The sequence below is a fragment of the Atta cephalotes genome (genome assembly GCF_000143395.1).
Source record: "Atta cephalotes unplaced genomic scaffold scaffold00001, whole genome shotgun sequence".
NCBI classification, from domain to species: Eukaryota; Metazoa; Arthropoda; class Insecta; order Hymenoptera; family Formicidae; genus Atta; species Atta cephalotes.
The window spans coordinates 1582526-1593971 of NW_012130065.1; the positions used below are offsets into that span (position 1 = coordinate 1582526).

The 11446-nt window shown below is 36.5% G+C and overlaps 1 protein-coding gene across 1 annotated transcript in view; it reads left to right on the forward strand.

Annotated features, from left to right (window-relative positions):
• The window catches only part of LOC105617163, a 37072-nt gene that overhangs the window by 4633 nt on the left and 20993 nt on the right, over nucleotides 1–11446 (forward strand). Inside the window, exons 2-9 of the mRNA XM_012198765.1 lie at nucleotides 2387–2578; nucleotides 4344–4454; nucleotides 5374–5463; nucleotides 5711–5797; nucleotides 7359–7457; nucleotides 9750–9830; nucleotides 10447–10539; nucleotides 10907–11141. Coding sequence (XP_012054155.1) covers nucleotides 2387–2578; nucleotides 4344–4454; nucleotides 5374–5463; nucleotides 5711–5797; nucleotides 7359–7457; nucleotides 9750–9830; nucleotides 10447–10539; nucleotides 10907–11141 — 988 coding nt within the window. The remainder of the gene's footprint in view (nucleotides 1–2386; nucleotides 2579–4343; nucleotides 4455–5373; nucleotides 5464–5710; nucleotides 5798–7358; nucleotides 7458–9749; nucleotides 9831–10446; nucleotides 10540–10906; nucleotides 11142–11446) is intronic.

Here is an 11446-nt window from a genome sequence, read left to right on the forward strand (position 1 = left end):
ACCGGTACGGTTACGGTTAACGTAACGTAAACTAACTTCGTTCCTTTTTTCCTTTTACGTTTCTTCTTCTTGTTATTCTTCTTTGTCTCTCTCTCTCTCTCTCTCTCTCTCTCTCTCTCTCTCTCTCTCTCTCTCTCTCCTTTTTTTCTATCTCTTTCTCTTTCTTTCTAGCTTGCTCCCACTCTCGCTTCAGTTACCAGCCATCTCATTTGCGCTTGAAACTCAGCTCTGACCGCTCTTTCTTTCTCCTTCTGTCCTTCGTTGGCTTTCGTCGACCCCGTTGCCAAGGTGGACGCGCGTTCGTCATTCTGAATGCGTGGCTGGTGTCGATGCTAGAAGTTGCTTGGACCAGCATTAGTCCAAAGAAGAAAGAAACCAAATTGTGTGTTCAAGGTGATATAAGTTGTGAACTGATGATGATGTGATCGATATTGCTTTCACGTGAAAGTTCTCAGCGACCGTGGAGAAGCGATTGTCTTCCGGTTTCTCGAGACGAGACGAGTAATCGAGATAGCGTAAATTCGAAACTTCGCTTTTGTGCTTCAAATAGAGAGTGTATAAGTATAAGTAGAGTACCGTAAACTGGTGGTCGCAGGGAAATTGTTGCTCCAATTGTTCGGAAGGACTTTGAGAAAGAATTGGGAAGTGTTGGGAAGTGTGCCAGGATTATTCTAAAGTGACAGTTTGCAGAGCATGTTTCATCATGTGGTTTCTCTCAAAGTCGCTTTAAATTTCTTTATTGTTAAATATTTTAAATAAGAAAACCTCGCTAAGAAAACAATAGTTTAGTCGAATTATCATAATTATTCTCCATTTCTTTGTTAAACAAGAGTTTATCAGTAGACATTTGTTAAAAGGATTCCTGTAATTAAAATATTTTTGATATATGGAGCGTTTTACTTAAAAATTATGCAGCATATTCTGCCTTTATATCTCTTATCTTATCGTTTATATTTGTTAATTTTGAATAATGACGTAATCGCGTCTCTTGCCAATTTCTCGATACTGGATAATTAATAGTCAAACGTCGCGGTTGAGATTGTGTCGGTACGCAGATTATGTCGCGTTTTACGTTACGCTCGCATGGCTCATACTCCGTTCCGGAGTATTGCTTTCCGCGCGTGCGGCTTATCGAAAATCTTCCTTGTCGGACGGCCATAGCTGTCGGGCAATTACGCCATCGTGTATAAATCGTTGGAGCCATGAAAACTTGACGCTCTTATCAGTCGTTTCTAATACCCGCGTCTGAACAAGCCGTTGCTTTCGTGTTTCGACGGCACTGAAGCCAAATGAGGACACGTTTTTTTTTTTCTCTAATCTATAATCCCAATTTTTATAATTCTCCATCTTTGTTTGCATTCTTATCTCGCATTCTTTTGGTAATTACTCCGTTTGGTAATTACTCCTCATATCGTGTTATCGTAAAAAAGCGAAGATTATTACCAGCCGGACAATTATGAGTTGAGAATCACGTAGACAAATGACGTTTTAATTGCGCTGTACGATATCGGACTAGTTTCGCTCGTGAAGCCGTGTGGTTAAACAAATATTCCGTCTTGCTTAACTAATGTGTCGATCGCGTTATACACGCTCACGTAAAACGAGAATGAATCAAATCGTCGGAAATGAAACGAAAATAAAGTGCGTGATATATGAATTTATGTCAGAACGAATTTCGGAGCTATAATCTGGTAAAGAAAACGTTTAATTTTTCATCATGAAATTGGCTACGCTCTTAGCAAAAATCATGAAATTTAATTTATTCTCCAGTGCGTATTCTCTTTCTGGTTGACGTCAATTCAGCTTTCGTTTTTCATACGTTTAATCCGTAATAGTTTAAGACCGAGATTTTATGCGCGTCGAATAGGAAATATATTTCAGAAAAATTCTTCTGCGCGTGAAAAGACGAAGATTTATCTTTCATAGAGAAGAACATCGGCTGAACGTCAAAAGCAGGCGAAAATAACGTAATGCGCACGCTAATGTTACTCTTTTCACTGCCATGTACTTTTACATTCAACGGGAATATTGCGTTACCACACCGTGAAATCGATATTATTGCTTGCAAATCACGTTTGTTAGGCGAATGTAAACTTCCGCGTCGGATCGCGAGACCGCGTTTCACCTATCTCGGCGAGCGCAGTGAAGACTATTGAATCTTAGCGGCACAATGGCGTATGCTAAATCTAGTTCTTCCAAGTCTATTCCTTTCTTGAAGACCGCGTGTCCGCCTACATCAGATCGCGGAAGAAACATTTAATCATAAAGAAGTAAACCAAATGTCTACTTTAATCGCTCGAGAAATCTCCACGTTAGAGTCGTTGAAAAAATTATTCCAAACGTTTCAAATATAATGTACGTGTCTCTTTTCTTTTTTTCATCGTAGAGCGAAAGCCGCGAGGAAACGGTGACCACGAGTTCCACCGTGGTGACCTCCTCAAAAGGTGGAACCAAAACGAAGAAGAAGAAGATCGAGGGCGTTGCTGGTAACGATGCCACCTCGCCAAACCTTACGCCGCGCACAAAGAAAACCAAGAAGAGCAAGAAGAGCGATCTCGAGAAGGAGAACATCTCCGTGGTGAGTTATAAATCGTTTTGATAGACGCGCACGTGTGCACGGGATGTCCCGCAGCTATCCTTTCACCGGTACGTGTTCTCTAATCATCGTAGCGTGGCAATCTTGCCCGAATGAAAATTTGATAGGATATCAAATCAGAAAATTCTGTCGAATTAAACTTCACGTGATATTAATCGAAAAAAATCAGACTTCTATGCATCCACTGTAAAAGCCTTGTCGTTATTATCGGTTTATCGGCATTTTCGTTGAACGATTTATCAGATTGGTAAAAGGATCGGTGAATGAACAAAAACCACGATTGTTCTGGGACATGCTGTGTCACTCGACTATATTGTATCTACTAATTCGCTACGTTCTGTATTGATTATTGACAAGACATATATATGTCAACGCAATTTTTCATCAAGTAAACGCTGGTCATACCGGCCGCTATTCTCGAGAGATATAATTGAGGGCGGTTCTCCGACATGTGCGAGATGCGCGAGTACGAAATCACCGTGCGTGGAACCGTTATCACGCTAATTATCACTTTACCTGGTAAAACTCGCCACTGGCGCAGTCGCGCCGGTGAAAACCGGAAGCTCGCGCTTTTGGTATCGCATCTGCATGCGTCGGCTCGCTGGCTTTTCCGGATTTCGTCGGCACAGATAGGAGCGAGTTTTCTACCGTCTGACGCTTCTTAGAATCAGGGATCTGATACGCAATCGCGACAGATATCGGAGCGCTATTAAGTAGAGCGCGGACGATATCGATCGAGATTGCGACGTTTCCTTTTTGCGGGACTCGTCCTCTGCGCGCAATTACAGTCAAGCTGCAGTGGAGCAGCTTACTTCCGTTACAAAAATCATGTATGATGTTAACATCGGTAGAAAAGAAAATAATTAGACGATATATTACTTTATTAAATAACATATTTAACATTTTGATTAGTTAAACGAAGAAAAAAAATATTTGTGCTGTTATCATATCAATTATGACATTTATATTTTTTATTAAAAAATATAGATTATACTTATGTGTAATGTATCTCTTTTTTTCATGAGTTAATTTTATATGATATCATCTAATTATGTCTGTGCGAATGTCTGTGCGGACGAAATTGTGTAGCAAATTATTTATATATTTTTTTAAAAGAAGCTTATGTCTATAAATGCAAGGTAAAAAAATTTGCTAATGAAAGCTTTTTGTATAATACATATAAATATTGAAAAAAATACATCAAAAGGAGGTACGCGAAAGATAATTAATAATTTAAAATATCATAAACTGGCATAGTATAAAACGTACAGCAACACAGTTAGTATTAAAGATAAAGTCCAATATTAAGTGGTCACATTGTAAAAATGAATAAAAAATAAAAGTTAAGAAAAGTTTATAATTTATTAAGGAAACTTAAGCATGATTTAGAGGGATATAAAGGGATATTAAAGTGATTGTATTTCTATTGGGTTGTCCGGAAAGTTCGTGCCGATTTTGAAGGAAAATTGAAACGCAGAAGATTTAAATTTTTAATTTCATTTATTAAATTTAAATCTTTTGCGGCACGAACTTTTCGGACGACTCAATAAAAATTGAATTGTGAAGAATGTGTCATAAACGAAACGTAGACTCGAAAAACGTGGAGCGTGTAATAATTAATTATTTCTATCTTTGATTATCGTACTCGACTAACGGCTCGGCGCAAGTTAGCAAGTAGACGCAGCTTATTAATCTCTCATGCAGTTGCATGCTCAGTGTGTTCGTGTTTCTTTTGTTTTTCCATCAGAACTGTAGCTTACAAGACGCAAGCATGCATACGGGCACTCAGCGATCGCATTCGGAGATGATCGATTTTTCCGCCAAGGACGATTTATCGAACGTCAATGTTAAGTCACTGGTAAGTTGCGCTGAAGCGTACGTATCTGAGAATTAACTGCAAATTACACACGCCAATAATTACAGTCAGAAATATAATTTAATCCTCAGCTCTTACAAGTGTCGATCTAATTTTATTAATGGATATTACGCGTCTTAGAAATTAATCTTAAGTATGAGATAGCTTACGTTCAAATTATTAGAGAATTAACATAGAATTCATCGTAAAGAGCACTTTTGACATTTAAGGCAGATCTTGCGGAACGCTCTCTATTCTCAGACATTCCTTTTTCCTCTCGTTTTCCTGACTTCTCTCGGCACAGCTGTTTCCCAGCGACGAGCCATTCACGCGTTGCATTTATGCGAGATGCAAGTACTATTTTCTAGCTTTGTTTCTTAGTCGACGAGATGAATAGGCGCGCGAATAGAGATTTCCTGACCCCGGCCACTCACCAAGTGATTTACTAGATATGAAAGAACGGCTAACATGAGCTTTAAATAATTAACGGCGGGCGCAGTAGACGTAAAATTACTCTATTAAGCAATTAAAAGTTACCTATGTTGTTTGATTAAACCTGCCGACGAAATTACGTTGTTACTTTCAGGAATTGCATGTGTAATTTTGCCCTCACACGAGCGTGATCCAGTGAATGTTAAAATTTACCCATGCAAGCATAATGGGGTTGATATAACGAGCATATCGTATAATTCTTTCACAAAGTAAAGAAATATATTTTTTCTTTTGAAGTAAGTTCGAGCGAATTATACGTGTGAAGATCGATACATTTAATATGTAATTAAATAATATAAATATTCAGCGAAATTTGTAGTTTGCGTAATTGTTATTTCGTGACCGCGTAGGCTGCGTCCTGAACGTACATGTTTGTTGTTGCATGTATATTGATCCGCCTGCATTTTTGTTCTTCTTTTTGCGCATGCAGACACAGAACTATGTCTCGGAGACAAGTCGTAGTGATCAGGAGAAGTTGTGCAGGGAGCGGATAGCGACTGGCGTGTCCATCAAGCAATTAGTAAGTAACAACCATGTAGCCGGCATGATCGCGTTTGCAATGAAAGGAGACATATGAAGAAGACACACTAGATAGTGTCGCCAATTACTCCGTCATGACGATAATAGTCTTTTCTCCATAAAATTGAAAAGGCCAATTTTCTCGTTCGACAGGATATCGGTTTAATTAATGTACGCTTTCGCTACAAATCTGCTTCGTTAATAGCATATGTGATACATTTGTCAGATACATATTTTGTCACTAACAGTGTCGCAGCTTTGGCGACATCTCGAACATGAGTGACGGCGATCAGGCAACTTTTGGGAAAGCGAACCATGCGATGGAAATTGAAGAGGTTTGTATATTGTATTAATTCATCCAAACACGTATCGCGAATGTCTCGTGTTTGTTTTTTGTCCTGGTCGAATGTAATTGAAAGTGATGTTATAACATCAGCCATGCAAATTTTGGCTAATTTAAATTATTTAAATTAGCAATCTTTTTTCATAAAATCTTTTTTCAATGAGAGATAATAATCTTAAAGTTATATTTAAGAAGATAATAAGATTCTTTTAGAAAAGAAGATTATTTTTTTATGATAATTATCTGAAGCAGCCGCGTTTTCCTGATAAATGCGGTAACAAATTTTTCATGCATGAATATGTATAAATATGTATAAACATAAACACGCATAAATATTCATAAACATGTATAATTATATGTACGTAAAATATGTGTATACTACATGTTTATACATCCTTTTTCCTTTTGTAAAATTAATTTTTAGTGTAATAGAAATAATAATAGAAATGTGAACATAATAAAAAGTAATAAAGAGATTTTCGCAGTTTTTGTTTTAGAAAAAAACAAGTTTGGAAAAATGTAAAAAAAAATTGCTCATACATAATTATGCATAATTTTATATTTAATTATACATAAATAATTTTTTTACATTTCTACAAATTTGATTGTTTTTTTAAAACAAATAATGCGAAAATTACTTTTTTAATTATTTTTTTTTCACATTACTATTATTATTTTTATTACACTAAAAAAAAATTTACAAAAGGAAAAAATATATGAACATGTATGGACATATTTCATATGTAATTATACATATTTATGAATATTTATGCGTGTTTACGTATATTTATACATATTTATACATGTTCATGCATGAAGAATTTTTTACTGAGTGTGTGTACTTGAATAAATTTTCATTTATACTTCGTAATATTTTGCAAATTTTAATAATTGGTGTTTTTTATTTATTTATATGATTTTTATTATGATAATAAAGTAAGAAGGGATCGATTACTGTTAGACAAAATTTGCAAGCATGCGAATGCTTATTAACGATGTTGCAAATTAATTTCCGGCGTATGACAGGAATGAAAAATGCATTGTGTAACTTTTGTTGTTGCATGAATCATTTTCGACATTTGCTTTATAATGTGGCGACAATATTACGTAAATTCCAAGCAAATAAACATCCTGATAATATACTAATAGTCTAGAGCGCGAGTTCTGTGACACAAATTTCTAATAATAGCACAATTGTTTTCTGAGCAATTATATCTTTATAAAAAGTATTTTTATCTTTTTCGCGAGATAATAAAATTTATTTCCAACAAAGCATAATTTCGTTATCTTAATTAACGTCATATCAAATAATGTTACGAGGTCTCGTGGCAATTAAAATAAAATAATGAGATATCATCAAAATTTGAAATTTTTATATTTTTTTGCAATATGAAATATTTTTGGCAATTTTAAAAAACGTTTAACGATTATGAAATCTTATTTGGTGAGACGGCTCCATTATCGTTTGCGATCAATATTTCACAGAGCTCGCGTCTCTCGAAACGACTCACCGCTAATTTGTATTCTCGTTGATGCTCTCGCCCCGATCGTAGAAGGCGAGGTCTATGGGTGATCTGAGAGTATGCGAGCAGGGTTACTCGCGGTTTACCAGAGACGCACCCGTCTTCGCCAGGGTATCGGTCAAGGCCCTCGTAAGTACCTCTCGTAAACGACACGAACAACATTGAAGTCAGTCGAGCGAATGGAATAACGTTAGAGCGAATGGAATAAAGCGCGAACTCAGTCTAATGAAACTAGAACTTTATCAAAGTTCACAATCGGTAATTTCTACTCGGGAGTAACGATCTATAGAACCTCTCGCGTGGGCGTGTAATCGTTCTATCCTACGGTACTTGGAGGCGGCTGATTACGCATTTACCGCGCTTGCATTAATTGCGAATATTTAAAGCGAAGCGAACGCAACATCCGTAGCTTGAACGTTGTATTCGAACGTTCACATTGCTGAAAATCCTCATACAAATGACAATTTTTTTTGGAATAATTTAATGAAGAAGAATAGCATAAAAAGATCTTTGTAAAAATATTCGGATAAATATTCTCCGGAATAAATGCTCGGTCAAGTACACCGCTATGCATTCCGAGAACTCGCCGCACGTATGCCGGAGTAGTTTACCGTCACGCTGCGAATGCCGTCTCTCCATTTATGGAAGGGCCGACTTGATAATAACAGACTACTTATTTGCCCTACTTCAGCCGATTACGGGGAAACGCAGGGTCCGGATGTCGATTACAAGTTTTTTGCCCCGTATTATCGGTCACGCGGTTATCGGGATTTTGATGTGAAGCTCACCTCCCGATGAGAAGACACCATCTAGAATACCTATGCATTCTGTCGGAATTTCGTGTGCTTTTTCGCAAATGCGGAGAGAAAAGTGGGAAAAACGGGTCGACCTTCCTCGTGAACCGTGAATTAGTTAATCGAGATCAGAACACTCGTTAAACGTTGCAAAGAAACGTCAGCCATTACTTTTATTTTAAATGTGCGAAATTAAAACAAGCTAATTTTATAATCGCTTTTGAAATAAAACAAATAAAAAAAATAATAAGCATGTAATAAATAAATATTATTCTTTATGAATTCTTTAAATAGAATCTTACTTTAAAGAGTGAAAATTGAGCCAGTCTTATAATAAAGAATAACTCAATGTTCATTCTTTGAACAGTGAAATTTCACTCTTTAGAGTGAGATTTACTTTAAAAATTTTAAAGAATAATAAACGCGAGATGTTTACATTTTTAAATTAAATTAAAATTCAAGAATTGAAATAACGGCGTCTAAAGTGTGGCACTTTCCATTTTAATGAGTCTTTTCTTTATTCATACTTAAAAATTACATAACTGATAATGTTTAATTTAAAATTCCTTTTATTCCAATAATTAAGAAAAGAGAGAACGTAATACAGCATAATAACTTGATTGTTAACATTATACATCGTATAAAAATATATTTTTAAAAGCGTTAATAAAGTACTTGCGTCAGAAGATTGATAATGTAGACCAACTAAAAGTTTGCGATTATTTTACCGAGGAATGCACCATGATACATTTAATAACGTATGATGCCGAAGCAAAGCCAATTTGAGATAAAGAGTGAATTCGTGACGCAAAGTGATCGTCCGACGTGATTGAACGGTAATTCTGCGCTACTTCCAATGTTGTTCTTTGTCCGTTCGTTTTGTTCGTTCCCCTTTTCCTTGGTCATCAGACGCAGCAGTTGGCACAGCTTCGATCAGCGATTAAAACGCCTCACACGTACACCATACGAGTCAAAAGTAGCTTATTTTCTTGCTTGCCACGGAAAAAAAAAAAGATTTCTTTTTTTTTTTCTTTACACAAGAAATCGTAAATAATTCAACGCGAGAAACAGGCTGCGAATACAATATTCAATTGCATTAGGAAAAGATTAGCAATGCGATGCTTCGTATAGCAGATGTCTAATATTAAGCCGCAATATTAAAGATCCATCGACGATTCTTCGTGGAAAATCGTTTTCTCCTGTATACGTTCATCTCAAGAACATAATGCATTTTATTGAATGTACGACAGAATGTTGGCTTGGAAAAAGGAACAAATTGATACTCTCGAAAGTAAATATTAGCCTGAGGCATCGTTGCGTTGTCTCCGAGAACGCACGTTCGTCCTCAACCGCGTAAGGGATATTTCTGCCAATGCGTAAATCGCAATTTTGAAATTTCCGACCGTGATGTTCGATGACACCATAACACTGCGGAATGTTGCAAATCTGCTAACTGCTGCGTTCTGAGACACAGTAATCGGCTTACCGTGTATCTTATCCGCCTGTGTCTCTTTTTACACCAAATCATACTAACGCGCGGTCCATTTCTTCTCATTGTTGCGCGACCTCTTCCCGGCATGTGAAACCCTAAATTGACAATCACTGAAATCAACCCCCGGGGAGACAGAGGGCTTCCTATTGTAGTTTGGCAAGTTTAACGAACGAGGGTAAGGACAAGGATCGAGCATGCGAGAAGCCGAAGCTCGAGGTAAGATCTCCGATGAGGAAAAGAGAGATATAACCTTAGCATGATAAGGTCGGTTCGTACAGAGGTACAACCCGAATTTTTTCCTCTTTTTTTTATTGCTTTTATTGTTCTTAAGAAAAGATAAAAATATATGCTTCGCTTGTTTAGCTTGCGATTGATTTTATCCGTTTTCAGACCTTTGTACGATCTTTCCTCGAAAAATAAATGTCATCCTCGTGCAAATCAGAAATTGTAATATAGAAATGGAGTTTATAGTATTGTGTTATTACATAATTACATAACAATATTATCTTCTTTTTTACAATTATTACAAATTGAATATTTCAATCATATATGCGAATAAATTGGTAATCATTTAATAATTTTACACGTACAGTTTCCAATTGCGCGATGATGACTTGTTTGAATCTGCTTATTTTTTCTTTTATTTCTGCTTGCATTTTATTTTGACAATAATAAAGGTATGCTGAAAAATTTTCTTGCTTCGTTAATAATGCTAGAAAAAAATAAATGCCTGTGGAACGTATTTTCGGGTCTTTTTTTTATTTTTTTCTTCTTTCTAAACTTCTTGACTGTAGTGCTTATTATCTAATACTACTGCCGTTTATATTTACAGAAATCGAGCTTTAATAAATTCGACGCTCTTAGCAAGAAAGTTCTTCATGTGCGTTCGGTTGATGCGGGAAAAGTCCAACAGCAGCTGAATGCAGTAAGTGTTTATTATTTATTTTATATTAAATTTAAAACACTTGTTGCTACAATTTTTATTTTACAATCGTAATTTGTAGTCATACTTAGAAGTAGTTTGAAACGAAATAAATGTAGAACAATTTGCGTGTAACTAATCCCTTCGATATTATTCTACATTCGAAAATAAAATCTTTCCTAAATTAAACTCGCTTTAATATAAAATTATTATTTTTTGAATGATTAATTAGCGTTAAATTCCAAGTATGGGACTTTAATACGCGTGTATTAATTGAATCGAATCGAATACCTAGAGATCGTCCTCTCGTTTGTAGGGGAGAGTGAAAGTTGTGAAGGTGCTAATTAATTGGCGCACTGGTGCATTGCAGGTGGGTCAGAATGCCGATGCGAATACGAACTGTCGCAGCTGTGGCAAGGTCGTGTTCCAAATGGAGCAGACAAAGGCCGAGGGTCTGGTCTGGCACAAGAATTGCTTCCGGTGCGTGCAGTGTAGTAAGCAGCTCAATGTGGACAATTATGAGAGCCACGAGAGTAAACTCTACTGTAAGCCACACTTCAAGGAACTCTTCCAACCGAAACCGGTCGAGGAGTCCGACCAACCTGGTAAGACGATTACCATCCTGTGCAATATTAATCTGCTTAAATGGTCTTTGCGAATTGCTCGTTAAATCTTAACGTGGACGTTTAAACGACCAACCGTGGATTCTATCATCTCTCCATCTCGTCGCTAATCTCTCTGAGGCGAACTTTGTGCAGACAAAGTGAGCCCCAATCTTCAGTCAGAGTGTATTAAAGGAACATAAAAATATAAATATGTTTCGACGGGAATGAACGAGAAAACTGGAAGAGATAAAGTTTGTTTTCTTGGCGTTGTAAGTTTCAGTTGTTTCTTAACGATGTGCTTGATT